This window comes from Symphodus melops (genome assembly GCF_947650265.1).
Source record: "Symphodus melops genome assembly, chromosome: 8".
NCBI lineage: Eukaryota > Metazoa > Chordata > Actinopteri > Labriformes > Labridae > Symphodus > Symphodus melops.
The window spans coordinates 27,658,101-27,685,600 of NC_136698.1; the positions used below are offsets into that span (position 1 = coordinate 27,658,101).

The 27,500-nt window shown below is 45.5% G+C and overlaps 2 protein-coding genes across 5 annotated transcripts in view; one reads left to right on the forward strand and one right to left on the reverse strand.

Annotated features, from left to right (window-relative positions):
- Positions 1-13,739, reverse strand: part of impact (impact RWD domain protein) — a gene marked incomplete at its 3' end in the record, with an annotated part of 16,949 nt that extends 3,210 nt beyond the window's left edge. Inside the window, exons 1-9 of the mRNA XM_079351134.1 lie at positions 13,579-13,739; positions 13,215-13,343; positions 13,032-13,084; positions 12,791-12,853; positions 12,232-12,317; positions 7,972-8,097; positions 7,805-7,899; positions 4,328-4,401; positions 3,621-3,711 (exon numbers count right to left, since the gene is read on the reverse strand). Coding sequence (XP_079207260.1) covers positions 3,621-3,711; positions 4,328-4,401; positions 7,805-7,899; positions 7,972-8,097; positions 12,232-12,317; positions 12,791-12,853; positions 13,032-13,084; positions 13,215-13,343; positions 13,579-13,671 — 810 coding nt within the window. The 5' untranslated portion in view covers positions 13,672-13,739. The remainder of the gene's footprint in view (positions 1-3,620; positions 3,712-4,327; positions 4,402-7,804; positions 7,900-7,971; positions 8,098-12,231; positions 12,318-12,790; positions 12,854-13,031; positions 13,085-13,214; positions 13,344-13,578) is intronic.
- A 265-nt stretch (positions 13,740-14,004) lies between these two features.
- LOC306828360 (oxysterol-binding protein-related protein 1-like) overlaps positions 14,005-27,500 on the forward strand; it is a 25,851-nt gene continuing 12,355 nt past the window's right edge. For 2 of the 4 annotated variants that reach the window (XM_079350783.1, XM_079350784.1), the window contains exons 1-16: positions 14,008-14,131; positions 14,175-14,365; positions 17,873-18,002; positions 18,175-18,260; positions 18,374-18,448; positions 18,533-18,644; positions 18,720-18,805; positions 22,728-22,872; positions 24,697-24,764; positions 24,845-24,889; positions 25,233-25,306; positions 25,651-25,714; positions 25,793-25,894; positions 26,645-26,770; positions 26,865-26,946; positions 27,463-27,500. The exon at positions 27,463-27,500 is cut by the window's right edge and continues 69 nt beyond it. In XM_079350783.1, coding sequence (XP_079206909.1) covers positions 17,879-18,002; positions 18,175-18,260; positions 18,374-18,448; positions 18,533-18,644; positions 18,720-18,805; positions 22,728-22,872; positions 24,697-24,764; positions 24,845-24,889; positions 25,233-25,306; positions 25,651-25,714; positions 25,793-25,894; positions 26,645-26,770; positions 26,865-26,946; positions 27,463-27,500 — 1,227 coding nt within the window. In that variant the 5' untranslated portion in view covers positions 14,008-14,131; positions 14,175-14,365; positions 17,873-17,878. Of the gene's footprint in view, positions 14,132-14,174; positions 14,366-17,872; positions 18,003-18,174; positions 18,261-18,373; positions 18,645-18,719; positions 18,806-22,727; positions 22,873-24,696; positions 24,765-24,844; positions 24,890-25,232; positions 25,307-25,650; positions 25,715-25,792; positions 25,895-26,644; positions 26,771-26,864; positions 26,947-27,462 lie in introns of all 4 variants that reach the window. The other 2 variants (XM_079350781.1, XM_079350782.1) reach the window with 2 other exon arrangements.

Consider the following 27,500-nt stretch of genomic DNA (forward strand, 5'->3'; position numbering starts at 1 on the left):
ATCCTGTCGCTGCTTTAAACACTCCAGAACCAGAACTGTGGAAAACTGAACCCAGAGGAAAAAAACATTAAGTTCAGAACCTGAACTTAAATAGACAGAGACAGACAACAACCCCCCCAGCACAGAGGATGCCACCTTCTCCTGGCGACCAGGTGCTGACGCTTTCCCGGGATAGCGTGAAGCGATCCCTCAAGAGGACAAATGCACGGAAAGCGCCGGGTCCTGACAACATCCCAGGTCGTGTCCTGAGAGACTGTGCTGAGGAGCTCACAGATGTCCTCACCGACATCTTCAACACTTCACTGAGTCAAGCTGTTGTCCCCACATGCCTCAAAGCCACCACCATCATCCCGGTCCCCAAGAAGTCGTCTCCATCCTGCTACAATGACTACCGCCCGGTCGCACTAACCCCCATCCTCATGAAGTGCTTCGAGCGGCTGGTCATGCAGCACATCAAGTCTGCCCCCCCCTCCACCCTGGACCCCTACCAGTTTGCATATTGACCGACGACGCCATCTCCACTGCCCTCCACTCAGCCCTCACCCACCTGGAGACCAAGGACTCCCACGTCAGAATGCTGTTCATCGACTTCAGCTCAGCATTCAACACCATCATCCAACCTGGGCCTGAGCACCTCCCTGTGCAACTGGCTGCTGGACTTCCTGACAGGGAGACCACAAGACCACGGGGGCCCCCCCAAGGATGTGTGCTGAGCCCCCTCCTCTTCACTCTGCTGACCCATGACTGCGCCCCATCTTCCAGCTCCAACCTCTTCATTAAGTTTGCAGACGACACGACTGTGGTGGGTCTCATCAACAACAACGATGAGTCAATCTACAGGAGTGAGGTGAGCAGACTGGCCTTGTGGTGCAAGGACAATAATCTCCATCTGAACGTGGAGAAGACGAAGGAGATTGTTGTGGACTTCAGGAGAACGCACACCCAGCATGCTCCTCTGACCATCGATGGTGCTGCAGTGGAGAGGGTGAGCAGCACCAAGTTCCTGGGTGTGCACATCTCTGAGGACCTGTCCTGGAGCCTCAACTCTGCATCACTGGCCAAAAAAGCTCACCAGTGCCTTTACTTCCTCCGCAAACTGAGGAGAGCGAGAGCCCCACCCTCCATCATGCACACGTTCTACAGAGGCACCATTGAGAGCATCCTGTCCAGCTGCATCACCGTGTGGTACGGCGCCTGCACCGTGTCCTGCCGTAAGACTCTGCAGCGCATCGTGAGAGTAGCTGAGAAGATCATTGGTGTCTCTCTTCCCCCCCTTCTGGACGTTTACAACTCACGTCTCACCCGCAAAGCCACCAGGATTGCAGGTGACCCCACCCACCCGTCCTACAGCCTCTTCAGCCTGCTGCCATCTGGGAGGAGACTGCAGAGTCTCCGTGCTCGAACCAGCAGGCTCAAGAACAGTTCATTCCACCAGGCAGTCAGGAGACTCAACTCCCCCCTCTGCCTCCTTCCCCCCTCTGCCTCCTGCCACAGTCTGCCCCTACAGGATCTGTCATCACCCCCCTCCACCTCCACCCCCGCGTGCTGCACTAATTCACACACTCTAAAAAACTCTGCACAGCCGTTTATTGTCTCTGCTATTTGCACTACCTCACTTTTTAACTAAATCTGTTTATATTGTTAATATTTTAATTTATCTACATCCTGCTTCCATGGTGCAATATTCACAATGTGCCCTCGTCTGTTGTTTGCTGTTTGTTGTCCCAAATGTCTTTAGTTCAGTTTTGCTGCTAAGAATTTGTTTTTATAGTGTTGCTACTTTTTTATTTAAAGTTGTCATGTTTAATTATTAGTTATTCTTTAGTGCTCTTTTTTATGCAATTTCATCTGTGCTGTATGTTTAACAGGGAGCATATATGACAATAAAGCCTGCCTTAAAGAGAGAGAGAGAGAGAGAGAGAGGGGCGAGCAGCCGTGTGCAGAGAACTCATGGGGGGAAATGACATAATGTTGTTTTATTAGTGTTGTTTTATTAGTGTTGTGTTATTAGTGTTGTTTTATTAGTGTTGTTTTATTAGTGTTGTTTTATTAGTGTTGTTTTATTAGTGTTGTGTTATTAGTGTTGTTTTATTAGTGTTGTGTTATTAGTGTTGTTTTATTAGTGTTGTTTTATTAGTGTTGTTTTATTAGTGTTGTGTTATTAGTGTTGTTTTATTAGTGTTGTTTTATTAGTGTTGTGTTATTAGTGTTGTTTTATTAGTGTTGTGTTATTAGTGTTGTGTTATTAGTGTTGTGTTATTAGTGTTGTTTTATTAGTGTTGTGTTATTAGTGTTGTTTTATTAGTGTTGTTTTATTAGTGTTGTGTTATTAGTGTTGTGTTATTAGTGTTGTGTTATTAGTGTTGTTTTATTAGTGTTGTTTTATTAGTGTTGTGTTATTAGTGTTGTGTTATTAGTGTTGTGTTATTAGTGTTGTGTTATTAGTGTTGTGTTATTAGTGTTGTGTTATTAGTGTTGTGTTATTAGTGTTGTTTTATTAGTGTTGTGTTATTAGTGTTGTTTTATTAGTGTTGTGTTATTAGTGTTTTATTAGTGTTGTTTTATTAGTGTTGTGTTATTAGTGTTGTGTTATTAGTGTTGTTTTATTAGTGTTGTGTTATTAGTGTTGTGTTATTAGTGTTGTGTTATTAGTGTTGTTTTATTAGTGTTGTTTTATTAGTGTTGTGTTATTAGTGTTGTTTTATTAGTGTTGTTTTATTAGTGTTGTTTTATTAGTGTTGTGTTATTAGTGTTGTTTTATTAGTGTTGTTTTATTAGTGTTGTGTTATTAGTGTTGTGTTATTAGTGTTGTTTTATTAGTGTTGTGTTATTAGTGTTGTGTTATTAGTGTTGTTTTATTAGTGTTGTTTTATTAGTGTTGTTTTATTAGTGTTGTGTTATTAGTGTTGTTTTATTAGTGTTGTTTTATTAGTGTTGTGTTATTAGTGTTGTTTTATTAGTGTTGTTTTATTAGTGTTGTGTTATTAGTGTTGTGTTATTAGTGTTGTTTTATTAGTGTTGTGTTATTAGTGTTGTTTTATTAGTGTTGTGTTATTAGTGTTGTGTTATTAGTGTTGTGTTATTAGTGTTGTGTTATTAGTGTTGTTTTATTAGTGTTGTGTTATTAGTGTTGTGTTATTAGTGTTGTGTTATTAGTGTTGTTTTATTAGTGTTGTGTTATTAGTGTTGTTTTATTAGTGTTGTTTTATTAGTGTTGTTTTATTAGTGTTGTTTTATTAGTGTTGTTTTATTAGTGTTGTGTTATTAGTGTTGTTTTATTAGTGTTGTTTTATTAGTGTTGTGTTATTAGTGTTGTTTTATTAGTGTTGTTTTATTAGTGTTGTTTTATTAGTGTTGTTTTATTAGTGTTGTTTTATTAGTGTTGTTTTATTAGTGTTGTGTTATGAGTCAGTCACAAAGACTGCCAATTCTTCAATTAAAGCTCTTCATGAAAAACTAAAGTACAAAAACATTATTGTTCAACATGTGACTTTGGTTTTAGCTGGACTACGTTCTTCCATCAATGGAACTCATGAAGCCACCGTCCTCCTCTGTGGTTTGTGTAATAGTAATATTTCCTGCTGTAGGGTCAAAACAACATGTCTTAATAAAAAGTGGACCTGCAGTAAATGGAGCAGTCGTCCTCCTGCTGCCGTCTCTCCGTCGTCCTCACAGTCCTGGAGGAAGCTGTTCTTGTCTTCACAGTGTATCCTACAAAAAAACACAAACGAGGCTTCAGAACAACAGCTGGACAGGAGGAGACAGAGGGTAAAGATATGACAGAGAGAGAGAGAGAGAGAGAGAGAGCGAGAGACAGAGAGGAAGTTTATGAAGTGGTCTAAATGTCAGCAGTAATGACCGTCTCGGCAGCACGAGCGGCTCCACATCGACCTCATTACACCCGGACACTACAGAAAACTGCACTCAGAAAGGCTTCAAACACACACACACACACACACACACACACACACACACACACACACACACACACACACACACACACACACACACACACACACACACACACACACACACACACACACACACACACACACACACACACACACACACACACACACACACACACACACACACACACACACACACACACACACACACACACACACACACACACACACACACACAGCATTATGCGAGTCTTCAGTTTTTGACCTTTAATGTAAAAAGATGGCCTTTGCACACGACACACAGGCCTCCTGTCTTCTTCTGCTGCACTAATGAGACACACTGTAACTCCGACTTCCCCATTTGCATAATTAATTCCTAAAAGGTGTTACATCATAAGCAGGAAGACGACATTACTGACCTGTATGCATAAATGTTATGCGTGGCGCTTGCAATCTTTTTGTTTTCATACAGCTTCTCCAGAACCATTTTAACCTGCCGCACAGGAGAGGAGGAGCAGAGAGGGAGAGGAGGAGCAGAGAGGGAGAGGAGGAGCAGAGAGGGAGACGAGGAGCAGAGAGGGAGAGGAGGAGCAGAGAGGGAGACGAGGAGCAGAGAGGGAGAGGAGGAGCAGAGAGGGAGAGGAGGAGCAGAGAGGGAGAGGAGGAGCAGAGAGGGAGACGAGGAGCAGAGAGGGAGAGGAGGAGCAGAGAGGGAGACGAGGAGCAGAGAGGGAGACGAGGAGCAGAGAGGGAGACGAGGAGCAGAGAGGGAGAGGAGGAGCAGAGAGGGAGACGAGGAGCAGAGAGGGAGACGAGCGTCAGGACAACTAATGTGCTGAGGCGGCGACTCTCCGCTGCAGGAGCGGGAACATTTCACCATGAGACCGGATGGATGAAGAAAATGAGCCAATTTCACACTCGTGTCAGCATGAAGAGGATGCAGATCACTACAAGCTGCTGGTGCTGCTGACCATGGCACAATAAGTGAACCATCAAAATACAACTCGTGGACTAAAAGTGGTTAAAAAATGCAAAAAGTTTTGAAGGGATGAGGGAAGCTGACAGTCTCAGTTTGATTCTTTAAACTACAGTATCTCATGATTTATTTCATATTTTATAATAAACTGAATCATTATGTTAAAAGGTGTGAAGAGAATTCAGATTCATGTGCTGAGCATCTCTTTAGTAATAAAGTTGGCTCTTCAACAGGTTTAATTCTGCCATTTAAACTTTATCCAATTGTTTATTTTTAATCAAACTGATGTTTGTTTTCAATATTTAATGCTGCTTTATATTCAGGCATCATTATGTTTTTGGTTTTAATGACCTGAAATGTAACAACGACCTGAAATGTAACAACGACACGAAATGCAACAACGACACGAAATGTAACAACGACCTGAAATGCAACAACGACACGAAATGTAACAACAACACGAAATGTAACAACAACACGAAATGTAACAACGACACGAAATGTAGCGACGACCCGAAATGTAGCGACGACCCGAAATGTAACAACGACACGAAATGCAACAACGACACGAAATGCAACAACGACACGAAATGCAACAACGACACGAAATGTAACAACGACCTAAAATGTAACAACGACCTGAAATGTAACAACGACCTGAAATGTAACAATGACCTGAAATGTAACAACGACCTGAAATGTAACAACGACCTGAAATGTAACAATGACCTGAAATGTAACAACGACACGAAATGTAACAACGACCCCAAATGTAACAATGACCTGAAATGTAACAACGACCTGAAATGTAACAATGACCTGAAATGTAACAACGACCTGAAATGTAACAATGACCTGAAATGTAACAATGACCTGAAATGTAACAACGACCTGAAATGTAACAATGACCCCAAATGTAACAACGACCTAAAATGTAACAACGACCTGAAATGTAACAACGACCTGAAATGTAACAACGACCTGAAATGCAACAACGACACGAAATGTAACAACGACCTGAAATGTAACAACGACCTGAAATGTAACAATGACCTGAAATGTAACAACGACACGAAATGTAACAACGACCTGAAATGTAACAACGACCTGAAATGTAACAACGACCTGAAATGTAACAATGACCTGAAATGTAACAATGACACGAAATGCAACAACGACACGAAATGCAACAACGACACGAAATGCAACAACGACACGAAATGTAACAACGACACGAAATGTAACAACGACCTGAAATGTAACAACGACACGAAAATGTAACAATGACCTGAAATGTAACAACGACACGAAATGCAACAACGACACGAAATGCAACAACGACACGAAATGCAACAACGACACGAAATGTAACAACGACCTAAAATGTAACAACAACCTGAAATGTAACAACGACCTGAAATGTAACAACGACCTGAAATGTAACAACGACCCCAAATGTAACAATGACCTGAAATGTAACAACGACCTGAAATGTAACAACGACCTGAAATGTAACAACGACCCGAAATGTAACAACGACCCGAAATGTAACAACGACCTGAAATGTAACAACGACCTGAAATGTAACAACGACCTGAAATGTAACAACGACCTGAAATGTAACAACGACCTGAAATGTAACAACGACCTGAAATGTAACAACGACCTGAAATGCAACAACGACACGAAATGTAACAACGACCTGAAATGTAACAATGACCCGAAATGTAACAACGACACGAAATGCAACAACGACCTGAAATGTAACAACGACCCGAAAATGTAACAATGACCTGAAATGTAACAACGACCCGAAAATGTAACAATGACCTGAAATGTAACAACGACACGAAATGCAACAACGACACGAAATGCAACAACGACACGAAATGCAACGACACGAAATGTAACAACGACCTGAAATGTAACAACGACACGAAATGCAACAACGACACGAAATGCAACAACGACACGAAATGCAACAACGACACGAAATGCAACAACGACACGAAATGCAACAACGACACGAAATGTAACAACGACCTAAAATGTAACAACGACCTGAAATGTAACAACGACCTGAAATGTAACAACGACCTGAAATGTAACAACGACCCCAAATGTAACAATGACCTGAAATGTAACAACGACCTGAAATGTAACAACGACCTGAAATGTAACAACGACCCGAAATGTAACAACGACCCGAAATGTAACAACGACCTGAAATGTAACAACGACCTGAAATGTAACAACGACCTGAAATGTAACAACGACCTGAAATGTAACAACGACCCGAAATGTAACAACGACCTGAAATGTAACAACGACCTGAAATGTAACAACGACCTGAAATGTAACAACGACCTGAAATGTAACAACGACCTGAAATGTAACAACGACCCGAAATGTAACAACGACCTGAAATGTAACAACGACCCGAAATGTAACAACGACCTGAAATGTAACAACGACCTGAAATGTAACAACTGCTGAATAATGTAACAAAATGCTGAGACCAAAACGTAACTTTTTGCCCAAAATGTATTTGTGCAGTGACGATGGGAACACTCGCAGGTTCTTACAGGAGAGGATGTAAATGCTGCTCAGCTCTCCTCAGATGGCCTGCTCTCTGACAGCAGCTGTGTCTGTACAGACTCAGGTGTAAACAGCTCCTCACGGCAGGTGGAGGCTTTTAAGAAGCATCTCTATGTTAAGTGAGATTCAGAGAGCGAGCTCGTCCGCAGGAGCGAGCAGGGGGATCGCTCACTTTGTTTAATTTGCATTTTATTCTTACCCCTTCCACATCGTGAGGTTATTTCTACTCAAACTTTAATAAGCTGTCATTTCCTGTTAGTCTTCATGGGGATAGAGACATAAAGGCTAAAGTCTCTTTTTTAATTTAAATTCATACTTGTACCTGTCTGGGTGTCACCACAGGTGCCAAATGAGGCTGGAAGGTGCTGCGTCGGTCTGTGATCGTGCTTCCGTGTTTAATAGGAGGCAGCTCTTCATCTAGAGGAGGAAACGTTCACATTTAGAGACTGCATGTATTCATGCAAAAGTGTTCATCGAATATTAATGTACCGTGTGCATGATGCGTGAAGAGATGTGCATTTTCTGTGTTCAGTTTGAGCATCCTGAAGTCTGGAACTTCTTCATCATCGTCCTCCTCCTCCTCGGTAGTCATGTTCACGTTTTCTGACTGATTCACTGGAAAAAAAAAAAAAAGAAGCCAGAAATGTTAAGAAAGAAATTTTTATTTTTGTGAGCTATAATTTTTTTTTTATAAAGTTTCAAATTTAAAAACTTTTCATAAGATTTCTAAGAATATTTGAAACATGATTTTTTTTTTAATCGTTTGGGAAAATCCAAAAATCCCAAAGCAGCTGCCTGTAAAGGTCCTCGCTGCTCGTCATTAAAACACACACTGAGTTCCTTATTACCACATTAGCATCATGTGACCTTAACATTGATGCTAACACAGTTCCATCACCTGTTACACGCAGACACTTAATAGAGGACACCATATGAACACAGAGTGACTGATGCTGCAGGATTAAAGGAGCAGTGCTGCACTCTGTTGTCGCGCTGCTATGATGTCACGCTATCACGTAGCTAACGCGGCTATCTGCTAACACGCCGCCGACCACAGAGAGCACGTGTTGGCTGTGGAAACACAAACAGGATCAGACTGAACCAAACCGACCCGATCCAGACCGGACCGCTCGGTGGAAACAGGACTTGTGAGTCAGTATTTCCAGCATGGCGAGCGCCATCCATGGGACTGAAAAGCTCGCTGAAGTAACAGATGGTTGGTCTTTGCTTCACTGGCTCCATCAACTATACTGCAGGGACAACATGCTAACAGAGCCAGCATTTTACTTGCAAAAGAGAAAAACATGAACTCCAGTGTGGAAAGTTTTTTGTTTGCAGATTTGAAAAGTTTTGCTTTTTTAAAATCTTGGTCAGTTTTACGGTACGTTGAAATGTTTCTCTCCGACCTGATTTCTTTAGACTTTTTATTTTATTGTCCCCGAGGGGAAATTATTTTTCACCAGTTTACAGTTTTAAGGGCAGCGCGCCGACAGAGGCTGAACACAGGGAGATACATGTGGGACAACAGGACATACATGTGGGACAACAGGACATACATGTGGGACAACAGGACATACATGTGGGACAACAGGACATACATGTGGGACAACAGGACATGCAGTGCATATGGTTGTGGGGGGACAACAGGACATGCAGTGCATATGGTTATGGGGGGACAACAGGACATACAGTGACAGGACATACAGTGACAGGACATACAGTGCGTATGGTTATGGGGGGACAACAGGACATACAGTGACAGGACATACAGTGCGTATGGTTATGGGGGGACAACAGGACATACAGTGACAGGACATACAGTGCATATGGTTATGGGGGGACAACAGGACATGCAGTGACAGGACATACAGTGCATATGGTTATGGGGGGACAACAGGACATACAGTGACAGGACATACAGTGCATATGGTTATGGGGGGACAACAGGACATACAGTGCATATGGTTATGGGGGGACAACAGGACATGCAGTGCATATGGTTATGGGGGGACAACAGGACATACAGTGCGTATGGTTATGGGGGGACAACAGGACGTACAGTGCATATGGTTATGGGGGGACAACAGGACATGCAGTGCATATGGTTATGGGGGGACCGGGGATCGGGACTGAGGTGGGTTTTTATTGAGGGCTATAATGACTGCAGGCACCAGGCTACTGCCGTATCGCGCCCTCCTGCACAGCAGGGACCTGTACCTGCGTCCAGAGGACATGATGGTGAGGTGGCAGTTGATTGGTTGGTGATGTCCAGAGCTGTTGTGTGTGCGATGTGTGTGACGGCCTTTGAATTGAGTTCTGACAGGGTGGGAGCGGGGAGAGCGATTAGTTTGGCTGCAACGTTTGTGACACGGGTGAGTTTGGATTTTGACAGTGAGCATGTTGAAGAAGCAGGATGGACGATGCTTTGATACAGCAGGAGGAGGAGATGGGGGGGGGGGGCGACATATAGTCCTTTAAGTTTCCGGATGGCGTGCAGTCTTTTTTGAATGTCCGTTGTCGGCTGGTCGAAGGTGAGATTGTTGTCTAGTGTGAGTCCGAGGTATCTGAAGCTGTCAACAGTTTCAACTGTGTGGTTGTTGATGAGGGTGGGGGGCGGGGGTGATGGGGTACCTATTATTATTTCTTTTGTTTTGTTTACGTTGAGATGGAGGAAGTTAAGCTGACACCAGTGTGAGAAGTGAGTGACGGTGTTGTTGTAGTCTGTGGTGGAGTTACTGTCCGATAGGAGGGCGAGGACGGCAGTGTCGTCAGAGTATTTGTAGGGAGGTTATCTTGGTTTAAAACAAGATAAAAACTCAGCCCTCTCTTGTTCCGTTCTTTGCAGGAGGTTTGCATGACTCCCCAGAATAAAAAAGCATCAGTGTTCAAAGTCAAGGTTTGATTTAAATCAACTAAATGAAACTTAATGATACACACTCCCACACACGCGGAAAACTCATTAAACGTAAGAGGAGCTTCAGATTCATCTGCTCTCCTTCATCATCAGCTCCATTATTCCTCTTCACTTTCCCTCCTCCCTCGGCTGTTTACGACTCTTCTGATTAAAGTCGCCCCTCTGTGTCTCCGTCGTCTAAAGGGGAACCAGCCGTCCAGCCGTCTCCTCTGGGTTTGAATCGGCTTCACTTATTACCACATGAATCCCAGCGAGACAATGATTTGAGCAGCGGAACAAAGAGGAGGGCGGCTTCATATTTTCAGGCTTGTTAGCCAAGCCTGACGCGGCGGCGAGCGCGCTCTCCCTGACAACATGCTGCAGGGCGCCACCTGCACAAAATCCTTCATTTGGGCATCCTTTCTTCTCCTCACACTTCAAAGGATCCTGCGGGGGAACCGGAGGCGTGACTTGGATATGGATCTTAATTCACTGCAGTCACTCAGAGTCACACGTGTGTGGGGTTTTTTTTTTTAATGCCCCCGCAGCTTTTGTGTTCATCTTATCGCAGCGTCAGAGCATTAGATCGAGCTTTTACTCACCGCGGAGCATTTCAGCACAACTCAGAGCGAAAGAGTCACAACGGGCTGGAAGGACAATCTGATTCAACCTTTGATGCACTTATACGTTCATGATCACCTGAGCTGCTCAGACGGAGAAGGAAACACACATTTGGGAAGCCTTATAAAAACATTTTGAAGGTTGCTTTGAATTTTTAGAAACTTTTAATAATTATGAATTATTGGGGAAAGATTGCATCAAAACGTTTAAGAAATGTTTTATTTATTTTCTCTTCAGTGGGAATCTTCTGATATATTCAAAAAAACAAAATTCAAAAAATAATTTTGAAATTCTACATTAAGAATTTTTTAAACTTCTGATCATTTTTGGAAGATTTTAGAAAAAAAAAAAAAAAAAAATTCCGGGACTTTATCAGGACATCCTGATAAACGTTGAAAATAAGTTTGTGACATCACAAACCCATGACGTCACTGCTCCGAGCCCACATTCTGGGATTTATTTAAAAAATGTTTTATCATGTTTGATCAATATTTACGTAAACAGAAACATTTTTTTAGGACTTTTCTAAAAATGACATTTCTGACCTTTCGATCAGACATCTTTAAAAACTTTACAATCTAAATTTTTGGAGACTTTTATTGGAATTGTATTTTGTATTGTACATGTATTTTTTTTTTTTTAACTTTTCTTGGTCAATGTTTTTGGAAAATATTTTGTAGCTTGTCATAAAGTTTCATGAATAGAAATGTTGGAGCCATGAAGTACATTTAAAGTATTTGTAAGGCTGTCATATGGTTAGTGGTATTTGATCATTTATTGTGGGATGATATGAAGTAAGACGGTTGCCGGGTCACACAGGTGTTGGATTGATTTAACTCACCTGTTAGAGAGAGAGAGGGTGAGCTGGCTCTGTGATTATGAGTTAATCACTTTATCACAAGTTGATTATCTTTTATTCATCAATAAAAAGTCAAACTTATTTTACGTATCACTGTATTTTTTTGGGGGGAGGAAAACGTGACTGACAACATGAACCTCTCAGCGACTGAACTATCCGGATAGTCTCAGTATAGTAGTTGACTCAGTAACAAATTCAGCAGCTGCTTGTTTACAAACAAATTCAGTACCTGAAAAGAAAACAACTATTTCAGTCGTTACTAGAAATGATGAGCACTGATTTTACTCGTATGGTGAAACGTTTTCCTCCTTTCTATGAATCTTTAGAATCGTCAGTTTGTGTCCCTGAAGACTGAATCTCGTTTTTCACACCTCACCTGTTTCCAAGCTCTGGGATTTCTCCAGCAGGAACTCTCGGATTCTTTCCACCCACAGGTAGAGGATGCTCTCCCCGGCGTGCTCCCTGCAAGTAAAGATCCGACTGTGAGGGGGAGGAGTCACAGTGCAGAGGGGGAGGAGTCACAGAGCGCACAGTGCAGAGGGGTAGGAGTCACAGAGCGCACAGGGGGAGGAGTCACAGAGCGCACAGTGCAGAGGGGGAGGAGTCACAGAGCGCACAGGGGGAGGAGTCACAGAGCGCACAGTGCAGAGGGGGAGGAGTCACAGAGCGCACAGGGGGAGGAGTCACAGTGCAGAGGGGGAGGAGTCACAGAGCGCACAGTGCAGAGGGGGAAGAGTCACAGAGCGCACAGGGGGAGGAGTCACAGTGCAGAGGGGGAGGAGTCACAGAGCACACAGTGCAGAGGGGGAGGAGTCACAGAGCGCACAGTGCAGAGGGGGAGGAGTCACAGAGCGCACAGTGCAGAGGGGGAGGAGTCACAGTGCAGACTATCGTGAACAGTTTTCTCTGGTGGGTTTAGAGAAGAAGACACTCACACGTAGAGCTCCTCCAGGCTGTTCGCCAGCTCGCTCCTCTCCGGACCTCGCAGCCACGCAGCACTTCACACACACAAACACACACACACACACACACACACACACACACACACACACACACACACACACACACACACACACACACACACACACACACACACACACACACACACACACAGAGTCAGAGCGGTTTTATCAATCAAGCCAATCACATCGAGATCTGAAAAACAAGTCGACTCACTTGATCTGATAGATGGGCGGGGCAGCGCTGGGATAATCACATGGAAGAATAATCTGATTCATGAGGAAAAGAAACAACAGATTACAAACTAACTGCGTGAAAGATGCCAGTGTTGTTTTTTGTTGTTGTTTGTTGTTGTTTTTTTTGTTTGGGGGGGGGAGGGGGAGGGGGGGGGTGTGCTACCTGCAAACATGCCGTCAGTTTGGGTTCATCCAAGGTGTTTGATATTTTGATGCAAAATATTCTTGATGCTTCATCTATGACACACCACTCATCCCCATAGATGGAAGACAGAGCCTCCACTTCTTCGATCTGAACAGAAAAAAAAACTCATTTACAATATATTCCATTAAATATAATAATCATAGAAGGTCACAAATAAGTGGCAGAGCTTTCCAGAACACCTGTGAGGTGTCTTCAAACAGTGTTTGACTTGTGCGCCCTCTGCAGGTCACTCTCAGACACTACATCACAAACTTATCAGTGTGGGGGTTTTTTCTGGACTTTATCCCCCCCAAGCTTTTCTCTCCTCGAAGTGAAACCTCACCTGAGCCTGCAGATCACCTTCATCCTCCGAAGTCAACATGTCCGCCATGTCCTCATGTCCCCCGGGACACTTCCAACATGTCACAGATTGCATTCAAAGCATGCAGCACATGCATGAACTGTGGACGATCAGCTGCTTTCACAGGATGTGTGGAGATGTTTAAACAGCTTCCAGGGCAACGCTGATTGCTGCGTTTGACTTCCGGGTTTTGTCGCGTAAATTAAAGGGACTGGACTAAAAGAAAAGAAAAAACGATGCAGCATATTTTTGCTTCCTGTATCTTATAAATGAGAGAAGACGTCGCATGGCTTATTACGTCACTGGAAAGGTGCTCCCTGGATTGACATGTATATATGTCAGGGCTTTTATTTTGAAAGGAGCGAGCGATTTGGCCATGTGAGTTCCGCTTTGAGCGATCAGCTGATCCGAGTGTAAACAGACAACGAGAGGCGTGTGAGACTGGTGAGACTGGTGACACTTGATTTCCCCATCTGATAGTGAAAGTTCAATGTGTGTGTGTGTGACTAATGTGTGAGTGTGTGTGTGTGTGTGTGTGTGTGTGTGTGTGTGTGTGTGTGTGTGTGTGTGTGTGTTAGGAGTGTGTGTGTAATGTGGGTGTCGGTGTGCTCAGCGTTGTTTCTGCTGTCTTAAAGCAACAGGAAGCGGCTCAGAGGGGCTTAAACCATCACATGCAGCCTCACGGAGGGGCCCACAGAGCAGACCTGCACAGAGACCCGGATCGGACCTCCACAGACCCGGATCGGACCTCCAGAGACCAGTAAAACCAGTAAGTGTCTGCCCGACTCCCTGCCTTGATTCATGTCTCTGCCGCACGAGCCATCACTGCACAGCAGCCTGTTCTGTTTCTCAGCTCGGTGTAGTGAAAATAAACCTTATATAACTTAGACAGGTTGTCAAAATGTCCATACTTTACCCGAATACCGAAAAAACCCGACAGGCTCCGATCAGTAATGTGAAAAGTACCGAAGCGTGTGTGCAGGCAGTGCTCTGTCGGGGGCCCAAGGTGAACATACACAGGGGGCCCCTCGAACCTGCATTCATCACGGTCATGTTATAAATAATAATGAACGTTCATTCTTCTCAAACAAGTTTTTGTTTTTTTAAAATCTGAAACACTTTTTAAAGTTTTAAAATAAACACGATGAATAGTTAGGATGTGTGATGTGTGATTCACTGATGTGTTCAAGAAGGGGTCTTATAACAAATCAAACTCCTGTAGGAGCTGCTCAAAGGTGGTCTCAGACCTGGACCTCCCTCAGACCTGGACCCCTCAGATATTTGACACTGTGGCGTCGTGAAGATTAAAGAATGAATTAGAGGTTTGAATGGGAAGGCAGAGTGTGACCCCTCAGAGTGTGACCCCTCAGAGTGTGACCCCCTCAGAGTGTGACCCCTCAGAGTGTGACCCCTCAGAGTTTGACCCCTCAGAGTTTGACCCCTCAGAGTGTGACCCCTCAGAGTGTGACCCCTCAGAGTTTGACCCCTCAGAGTTTGACCCCTCAGAGTGTGACCCCTCAGAGTTTGACCCCACAGAGTTTGACCCCTCAGAGTGTGACCCCTCAGAGTTTGACCCCTCAGAGTTTGACCCCTCAGAAGCTCCCTGAGGTCGAGGTCCAGGCTCCCCCGGGGACTTTGAGCTGCTCTCAAGGATTTAAACCTTTTTACACGTGTTATAAGACACCTTTGTGAAGACATCTATTGGAAAGGAATTTTGCAATATTCCCTGAAAATATTGAAAAAAAACATAAAAATATGAAGAAAAAAAACCCACATCAAAGAACATAATGTAATGATATCTAATCTTTATTTGTTAAGACTTTAAAAAAAACACCGCTGACCAAAGTGCTGTAAAGAAAAACCTATAAAATACACAATAAATTAAAAGGCATAAAACATGAAACATTATTGGTTGTCCAGGATTCTGACATGTTTCTGTTGTTGTTGCATCCAAACAGGTCTCAACATCATGTGATTTTTATCATCATATCAAAGTTTAAAATATAGGTATCATGACAACCCGACTAAAATGTAAATCAAATAAGTAAACAGATAAATATATCAAATAAGTAAATAAATAAATCAAATAAATAAGTAAATAAATAAAGTTCCCTTAAACACGTCAGATTTTAGACGTTATTATGGTTTTGATTACTTTGTGTTTTATCTGCTGTGAAACGTTTGTCTCACTTTGGTATCAATAAAGGTTGAGTTAGTTTTTTTTAATGCCTCATCCTGACTAGAAACAATAATCATAAATCTAAATCTGCATGATGTGCTGCTGAGCAGCCATCATTAAAAGCACGTCTGACTTTTTATCTCACAAAGACGATAAAATAAAGATCTGAAGAAGAAGTCAGCTGTGTGTGGATGGAGGGTCACATGACCTGTCAGTCAGATATGTTCTGATTGTCACTCCGACGTTGCTTTTTTTACTTCCTTGTGTTCATGTGACCAGTCATAATGCTCTAGAGCAGGGGGGTCCAAAGTGGCGCCCGGGGGCCCTTGAGGGGATTTTTTTGCGGCCCCTGACTTCAGCTAAGGAATCAGAGGATTTTGTCCTGAAGCCTCAGTCACATGACAGATTTACTTATTTTTCTTTTTCATGTTATCAGTGCTGAAAGATATTCATCAAATAGAAAATGTTCTGTAGATAATGTTTGTTTCTTTCTTTTTGTTTTAACAGCTTTGATAGTTTTTTATTAACTATAAAAATGAACCTTTGCATCATTTTTGCAAACAAGCAGACTGTTGTTTAACCCTTTAATAACCTGAACTAAACACAGAAAGGTTTAATAAAATAAAGCAGGTTACAGACCTGATTCTGAGGAGGGGAAAAAAAGCAGATAAAAAAGAACAAAAAATCAAAGTATTTTATTTCCTTCTATTAAAGAGTTTATTTTGTGAATTTTTTGATTCTGATCTACAAATCCTTAAATTAGAACAAAACAGTTTCTCACTCTCATAATTTATTATGTGTTCATGTTATTTTTGAAGAGGTCAAAATACAAAAAGTTCCTTACAATATTATTTAAAATATATATATTTTTAAAAACAACGTGTGGACACGGCTGCTCTACAGTAAAGCACACGCGTGTTGTTCACTGTGCACGTGGTTGGACGCTGTATAAAGGCGAGCAGACTGCTGAGCTTCCTGTCAGGCCTGTCTGATGACCGACGCCTCGTCCAATCACACGTCTCTTCTTCTTCCTCGTCTCTTTCCTCCCCTTGTGACTCTTCACTCACGTGTCCTGAAGAAGATGATGACGACTGATTGGGCAACAAACCGAAACTACTTCTCCTACTTTTAATTCAAGTTGTAATTATTCGTACGCCGCTTTCTTTATCTCTTATTTATCGGGTTTTATAGGCAACGAAAATAAACTTTGATATGTACCGTCTTATTTTTTTCTTCTTCTAGTGACAATGAATTTCTTTTGAAGATATTCATGTCATTAGCGCCACCATGAGGAGTCATGAAGTAGTGATGCAGTGACTTGATATATTGATTTTTGGCACCAGCATTAAAGGGGAAATATTATCCCCCTTTTTTTATAACATGAGTCCAGCAGCAGAGGAGGTCATGTGACCCTGTAGAAACCAGCTCTCTCTGAACGCTCTGTTTGGGTGTGTTTGTCTCTTTAAATGGAATAAGCCCCGCCCCCCTGAGTTTTCCCAGCAGACATCACTCCTCTGTAGTGAGAATAAAAATGGCCGACCTGTGTAAAAGTTTTGCTCTAGTCTGGAGGTGGAGTCCATGGGTGGAGATACCAGGAGAGGGGCGGGGCTTATTTACCAGAATCCAACTTGTGATGTCACAAACTGAGAAGCGTTTTTCTCTCTGTGGTTAAAACTTAAGCAGACCACAAACAAACGACTGGATGGATTTATTTCACGTGTTGTGGGTCGACAGACACTCAGGTTACCCAAATAAATGTAAAAAACCCTTTAAAGTGGATTTTTCATAATATGTCCCCTCTGATTCGAACGCTGATGTCACAGTGATGTCACAGTGATGTCATCATTTATGGCCTTTTGTCTACGTTTAGCGGCTGTGACGGTTGCCTCACTTTGGTGTCGATAAAGGTTGAGGTCGTTTTGCTGTTGCGGACCATCACAGCGTTTCATCTCCTGTCGGTGTTACAGGGAGCACCATACCACCGTATGAACAAAAACCAAACAATCTGTCCTTTCCTTCAAACACGTTTTAAATGTTGTTGTTGTTTATTTATTTATTTATTTCTATTCATTATTTGTTTCTGTCCTTCGTCTGCAGGACTCGATGGACGAGCTGGACCCGGAGGAGCAGTTCCTGCGGTTTGCCCGCAATGGAGACCTGCCGGGGATCCAGAGGCTGCTCATGTCCACGATACGGGAGGAGACCCAGATCAACATTAACTGCAAAGGTAAGGGGGAGGAGTCAGGCGACGCACTGTGTGTGTGTGTGTGTGTGTGTGTGTGTGTGTGTGTGTGTGTGTGTGTGTGTGTGTGTGTGTGTGTGTGTGTGTGTGTGTGTGTGTGTGTGTGTGTGTGTGTGTGTGTGTGTGTGTGTAAACGGTATATTTCTTTATTTTAAAGGTAAGACGAAGTCCAACCTGGGCTGGACGCCGCTCCACCTCGCCTGCTACTTTGGACACAAAGACGTCGTCGAGGAGCTGCTGAAGGTGGGTGATGTAATATGTGGGCGGAGCCTCTATGTTGCGTTACAAAGGAGACGGATCAGTTGAAGGAGCGATCCGTCAAATAAACAGGAAGTGTTTGTTGTTCCGTCCTGCAGGCCGGCGCGGACGTCAACCTGCCAAATAACATCGGAGACACGCCGCTGCACAAGGCGGCGTTCACGGGAAGAAAGGTCAGTTCACGCTCGTCCTCTCTTTCACGTTCTCCTCTCCTCTGTTCTGATTGGCTGATGGTTTGGTTTCTGTGTGTTGACCAGGAAGTCGTCATGCTGCTGCTGCACTACGACGCGTGTGCCACCGTCATCAACGGGAACGCTCAGATCGCCAAAGATGTGACTCAGAACGGCGAGGTGCGAGGCATGCTGGAAGGTGAGCGAGACGCAGCGCCGTCATGGCGTGTTTCATGTTCAACACGTTTCATCAGCGTTTGTTTCTCTGAAACAGCGGCGGAGCGAACGGAGGCGAGGAAACTGGAAGAGCAGCTTCTGGAAGCTGCACGAGAAGGAGACGTGTGCACGCTGACTCAGCTGGTGAGTTTCACAACGACCACGGCAGACATGTGACACACTGTAACGACCAGCGGGACCAAAGAGAGGCGGGGCGGTTTGTAGCCACGCCCACAAACCGCTGCACAGAACCAGAACTACAAGCGTGCTCGTTCGGCCTTTTTATTCCGTCGCCCTCTCTCACACACACACACACACACACACCACGCAACACACACACCACAAACACACACACACACACACCACGCAACACACACACCACAAACACACACACACACACCACGCAACACACACACCACAAACACACACACCACACATACACACACACCACAAACACACACACACACACACACACACACACACACACCACGCAACACACACACCACAAACACACACACACACACCACACATACACACACACCACAAACACACACACACACACACACACACACACACACCACGCACACACACACACACACACACCACACACACCACGCACACACACACACACACACACACACACACCACACACACACACACACCACAAACACACCACGCACACACACACCACGCTCACACACACCACACACACACACACACCACAAACACACCACGCACACACACACCACGCACACACACACACACACCACAAACACACCACGCACACACACCACGTACAAACCATACACACACACACACACACACACACACCACGCACACACACACACACACACACACACACCACGCACACACACACACACACACACACACCACGCAACACACACACCACAAACACACACACACACACACCACGCAACACACACACCACAAACACACACACACACACCACGCAACACACACACCACAAACACACACACCACACATACACACACACCACAAACACACACACACACACACACACACACACACACACCACGCAACACACACACCACAAACACACACACACACACCACACATACACACACACCACAAACACACACACACACACACACACACACACACACACACACACACCACACACACACACACACACACACCACGCAACACACACACCACAAACACACACACACACACCACACATACACACACACCACAAACACACACACACACACACACACACACACACACACACACACACACCACGCACACACACACACACACACACCACACACACACACACACCACAAACACACCACGCACACACACACCACGCTCACACACACACCACACACACACACACACCACAAACACACCACGCACACACACACCACGCACACACACACCACGCACACACACACACCACGCACACACACACACACACCACAAACACACCACGCACACACACACCACGCTCACACACCACAAAAACACCATGCACACACACCACGTACAAACCATACACACACACACACACACACACACACCACGCACACACACACACACACACACACACACACACACCACGCACACACACACACACACACACACACACCACGCACACACACACACGCACACACACCACGCACACACACCACGCACACACACACACCACGCACACACACACACGCACACACACCACGCACACACACCACGCACACACACACACCACGCACACACACACCACGCACACACACACCACACACACACACACCACGCACACACACACCACGCACACACACACCACACACACACCACACACACACACACCACACACACACCACGCTCACACCACGCACACACACACACCACGCACACACACACCACACACACACCACGCTCACACCACGCACACACACACCACACACACACACACCACGCACACACACACCACACACACACCACACACACACACACCACGCACACACACACCACGCTCACACCACGCACACACACACCACGTACAAACCATACACACACACACACACACACACACACACCACAAACACACCACGCACACACACACACACACACACACACACCACGCACACACACACACACACACACACCACGCACACACACACACACACACACACACACACACCACGCACACACACACACACACACACACACACACACACACACACACACACACCACACACACACACACACACACACACACACACACACACCACACACACACACACACACACACCACGCAACACACACACCACAAACACACACACACACACCACACATACACACACACCACAAACACACACACACACACACACACACACACACACACACACACACACCACGCACACACACACACACACACACCACACACACACACACACCACAAACACACACACACACACACACACACACACACACCACACACACACACACACACACACCACGCAACACACACACCACAAACACACACACACACACCACACATACACACACACCACAAACACACACACACACACACACACACACACACACACACACACACACCACGCACACACACACACACACACACCACACACACACACACACCACAAACACACCACGCACACACACACCACGCTCACACACACACCACACACACACACACACCACAAACACACCACGCACACACACACCACGCACACACACACCACGCACACACACACACCACGCACACACACACACACACCACAAACACACCACGCACACACACCACAAAAACACCATGCACACACACCACGTACAAACCATACACACACACACACACACACACACACCACGCACACACACACACACACACACACACACACACACACCACGCACACGCACACACACACACACACACCACGCACACACACACACACGCACACACACCACGCACACACACCACGCACACACACACACCACGCACACACACACACGCACACACACCACGCACACACACCACGCACACACACACACCACGCACACACACACCACACACACGCACACCACGCACACACACACCACACACACACCACGCACACACACACCACACACACACCACACACACACACACCACACACACACCACGCTCACACCACGCACACACACACACCACGCACACACACACACCACGCACACACACACCACACACACACACACCACGCACACACACACCACACACACACCACACACACACACACCACGCACACACACACCACGCTCACACCACGCACACACACACCACGTACAAACCATACACACACACACACACACACACACACACCACAAACACACCACGCACACACACACACACACACACACACACACCACGCACACACACACACACACACACACACACACACCACGCACACACACACACACACACACACACACACACCACGCACACACACACACACACACACACCACGCGCACACACACACACACACACACACACACACTGCAGCACTTTATGAACTGCTTCCTGGTAAAGATTCGTTATCACAGTGAATGTTGTGAAATCCAACGACCTCGTCATGTTCAGACACGCAGACACACACACACACACACACACACACACACACACACACACACACACACACACACACACACACACACACACAGACAACGACTCTCTAAATATTAAATCAACATGCAGTGAAGCCTCAAAGTCTCTGCAGCCAGTCAAACACAAGTTTCTTTATAATGAACTGAAATCCTCGGAAAGTTCTGGTCCTGTGACACGTGAGACAGTCAGCTCATCGTGTGTGTGTGTGTGTGTGTGTGTGTGTGTGTGTGTGCCTGTGTGTGTGTGTGTGCCTGTGTGTGTGTGTGTGTGTGTGTGCCTGTGTGTGTGTGTGTGTGTGTGTGTGTGTGTGTGTGTGTGTGTGTGTGTGTGTGTGTGCCTGTGTGTGTGTGTGTGTGTGTGTGCCTGTGTGTGTGTGTGTGTGTGTGTGTGTGTGTGTGCCTGTGTGTGTGTGTTGGCTGCAGCTCAGCAGGAAGAACCCTCCGGACATCGGCTGCACAGATCTGCTGGGAAACACGCCGCTGCACTCTGCGGCGTATCGAGGTCAGAAGCCGTGCGCCCTGAAGCTGCTGAGGAGCGGCGCCAACCCCAACGCCAAGAACAAGAACGGTGAGACGAGCGAGCCGTCCACGCCGACCCATGCATCCCGTTCACTAAACATTCCGTTTTTTCCATAGAGCTCGATTGTTAAACCCGCCTCAATTCGCCTCATTTTCGCCGCCTCTTCCCGCAGACAGGAAGGAGGAGGCGGGCGAGAGGAGGCGGGCGAGAGACGCCATTGTTGCTTTTAGGCGAAAGAAAATTAAATAAAAAAACAGAACAATGAAACACGAAGACGGACGAGTCAGGACGTGTTCGTGTCTCTCAGCACGACTCAATTAGTTTTCTCTTCTGCTTGTGACTGACAGCTGATGATTGTTACCATGGAAACAGCACCTTTTTTGGAAGAGACATAAAAATGATTAAAGAAGAAGAACTCGTTTTACCACTTTTTTTTTTTAGGACCTTAAAGGTGACCTCAGACTCACGTGTGGCGTTACAAAACTACACGTTGGGCAAAGTTTCAGATTATGGTGTAAACGGTTGTTGGGAGTAATCCCGGGATTAAAGAGGCAGATCAGACAAAGAATTTCACGAGGTGACTTCAAGCCTCGAGTTCATGCTGCATTCAGGTGCTGCTCGGGTGGTCCGAGCGTGTTCACGCCATTCAATGTGGAAGCAGGAAAAGAAGGACAGTGAAGCTATACGAACATTTAACCACAAAATAATAATAATTATCATTATGATTATTGTCTTATTGTCTTTGAAGAACACGTGAGTTAATAAAAAGCACGCTCATGTTCTGACATCAAGTTTAAAGTCAGACGCCAAAAACAAAAATGTTCAGAGTTTGTTGATCCGACTTGACCACGTGTCCATGTGCAGTTTTTCTGATGCGTCCGTGAATGCACCATAAGCCTCTGAAACCGCTGACATAGGCAGGAGGGAGCGGCCCTCTCCTGGCAGCCCTGCAGCGTTCGGTGCTGGGAAGTCAGAAGGAAGTTGTTGCGTGGGGAGGAAGGCCTGAGAGAGACGTGAAGCTGAAACGAGGATCGTACGGCTACTTTTCAGTTTTTAACTTTTAGAAGGAGAAGAAATACACTTAGGTCAGATTTGAGAAAATGTATTAAAAAAAAAGAATTCATCTTTTCCTCTGAAGGCGTCCACTGATTAAAGTTCCTTAAATGCATCTCAACATTGCTAAAGGACTGCGGGTAGACCGCTCATCTGTCTCCACTGCGACACTGATTCAGCACATGATGTTCTGTCCGACCCTCGCTGGTCCAGTTCTGTTGGACTTGAATCCTCGCTGGTCCAGTTCTGTTGGACTTGAATCCTCGCTGGTCCAGTTCTGTTGGACTTGGATCCTCTCTGGTCCAGTTCTGTTGGACTTGGATCTTCGCTGGTCCAGTTCTGTTGGACTTGAACCCTCGCTGGTCCAGTTCTGTTGGACTTGGATCCTCTCTGGTCCAGTTCTGTTGGACTTGGATCTTCGCTGGTCCAGTTCTGTTGGACTTGAACCCTCGCTGGTCCAGTTCTGTTGGACTTGGATCCTCTCTGGTCCAGTTCTGTTGGACTTGGATCTTCGCTGGTCCAGTTCTGTTGGACTTGAACCCTCGCTGGTCCAGTTCTGTTGGACTTGGATCCTCTCTGGTCCAGTTCTGTTGGACTTGGATCTTCGCTGGTCCAGTTCTGTTGGACTTGAACCCTCGCTGGTCCAGTTCTGTTGGACTTGGATCCTCTCTGGTCCAGTTCTGTTGGACTTGGATCCTCTCTGGTCCAGTTCTGTTGGACCTGGATCCTCTCTGGTCCAGTTCTGTTGGACTTGGATCCTCTCTGGTCCAGTTCTGTTGGACCTGGATCCCCTGCTCATGTGTTTGTTTCCGTTCACAGAGCAGACGGCGTTTGACCTGGCGAGTGATTTATCGATGAAGCAGGTCCTTGAAAGCATCGTCCATCGAGTGAGTCCTCCGCTCAGCTGACGTCTCCGTTTGTGTCTGAGCTCACCTCTTCATGTTTCTCTTCTTCGTCCCCCCTGCAGGGTTTCCCCCGACATGTCAAGAAGTTTGAGGGCCTCCTCTGGAAGGTAAAAGCCCGGATCATTTTAATGCCTTCATTACAGACGGTAAAAAAAACAACAACATGTTGCATCAGTGCTGCAAATACAGAAAACACAAAAACAGTCAGGTTCAACATCTGCTGAGGTTTTCATGTGAAGCCTTCAGTGAATATTATCAAAGATTAAAACATTAGATGCAGAAGCTGTGACTGTTATTGGAGCACTTTGAAAAGTGAGCATCTTTGGTGTGAGGTTATTGTTCAGCATTGTCTGTAAGTGTTTCTGATTTTTTTTCAGCCCTGACTTAATTTAAAAAAAAGTCTGAATTATGACATGAATCACGGATTCCTCCCTCCCATCTTTCCCGCAGAGCTCCAGGTTCTTCGGCTGGCGCTCGTACTGGGTGTTACTCCAGGACGGGGTTTTATCCTGGTACTCCAAACAGTAGGTGCTTCCTCTCACCTGGGCTGTCAGCATTTCTTCTTCATAGATATAGATCAGGGGGGGCCAACCCTGGTCCTTATCTCGTCATCCAGCTCTGCAGAAGCCTGATCACGATCCTGATCATTTGAATCAGGTGTGTTGGAAGAGGGAGACGTCTAAAACATGCAGGATTGTGGCTCTTGAGGACCAGGATTGGCCCCCCCTGATAGAGATGGAAGAGTTGCACGCCTGGATTAGACACTGACAGATAACCTAGAAAATAAAAAGGCTCTGGTCGTCCGAGCGTGGACGTGAAATGTGTCCTCTGTGAACATGTCCCCTCTCTCTCTCTGTGTCATGTGAAGGTGTGAGGCAGCTGCCAACATCAGGAGACAGGGCTGTAAGTCCCTCACTCACGCTCAGTGTCTGGTAAGACGACGTTCACGCCTGTGCCTGTGACACGTGCTGAATATTATTGGAGTAAAATCACGTTGTCATTGATTCCAGATCAAAGCCAAAGACGACTGCTTCTTTACCGTGAAGTGCTTCGATGAGAGCGTGCATCACTTTAAAGTGTCCCCGAAGAACGACCCGGAGGCAACCAGAAAAGTACGTTTATTTATTTTGTCTCCGAGAACATCGCGAGCTCTTCTACTTCCTGTCGTCGCTGTTTATCCTTTCCAGAAGTTTCTTTTTTTTTTTTCTTTTTTTTGTAACGGTAAACATGGCGGTATTTTTTTATTCATAAATATAAAGCATTGTTTTAAGATCATAACTCTTTGACCTTATATCAGTCTTCAACACGTTTTTTTTTTGTTTGTTTTTGTTGTTGTTTTTTAACTCCAACTTTATTGAAAATTTCAACATACACAAAATGACAAAACAAACGGATGAGCAACAATAGCTAAATATACAGAACAAGTACATTCAAAACATGAGTCAAGACGAGGGGGGATTAAATAGAAATAAATGAAAAGAGCAGACAACAAAACTGGAGCAATGTAAAAAAGGAAAACAAACAAGGAGGAGGAGGAAGGCCAGGAATCAAAACAAACAGCTCGAATCTTCCGAGCAATCCGGCTAGGCTCCGGCTTTCTGCCTTTCACTTATTTTAAAGTGCAGGTTTCCGGTTGGATGGATTAAAAGGCAGGAGTGGTGAACAGTTCACAAACACAGACAGAGGAGGTCTTTCTCAGTGAAGACAGAGGGGGATCTTTCCCTGCAGACAGGGGGCGCCAAAACGTGCTCTGACTGACTGATAGAAGATATTAATCAATCACAGCTCTTTGACAGATCGAATGATGTCTGCTGTCAGTGACTGGTTCAGTGTGTGAAGGTGTGTGTGTGTGTGTGTTTCAGGCGTGGCTGGATGCTGTGGAGGAGCACGCAGCTTACAGCACTCACTACTGCTCCCAGGAGCAAGGCAGCGAGGAAGAGGAGGAGGAGGAGGGGATGTCGCTCGGGGAGCTAACAGAATCACTACAGGTGACTCTAATCGATAAACACGTCAGCTAAACGAGTGTGTTTGTTTTCACTCCCCGACTCGTCTACAGCCTCCGTCTTGTCTCCCCGACTGCAGGCAGCGGAGACGAGTCACAAGAGACTCGAAGAGGAGGTGGCAGCGTTCGTGTCCCTGCTGAAAAACAACGGACTGGATGAAAGTAAAACTCTCCTTCTGTGATCAAACCATGAAAAGGACTCGGCTCGGACCTGACTCGAACCTTCCCCATAAGACCTGTCACTTTGGACTTAATGCTGGACTCGGACCGGACTTGTTCAGTATCAATGAAGACGTAAGACTCGATCTTGACGCTGGACTCATTGAGACTTGGACTTATGATTTAAAGACTTCAGACCAGGTTCTCGGGTCTGATGGGGCCCTAGTAATGCTCAGTAAAGCTGAGCAGGGGGCGGGGCCCCGTCAGGGAGGTTTCCGACTGTCGTTGCAAAATTTGCACGTTTTGAGGAAATGCTGTGTTTTAAAGTTTGTCAGCCGTTGGGGGGCCCCTACTGGTCTGGGGCCCCCAAGAAGTTGCCTTCCTTGCCTGTTGACAAGCAGCGCCTCTGATTAAGACTTGGACTTGGACTCGTGCTTAAACATTTACTGACTTGGACTCGGCTTGGACCGTGAAGTTTAATGATTTCACGCTCACACACGTCTCTGTTTGTCCCTTCAGGGCTCCCGTCCTCCCTTCTGCAGAAGTGTCAGCTGATC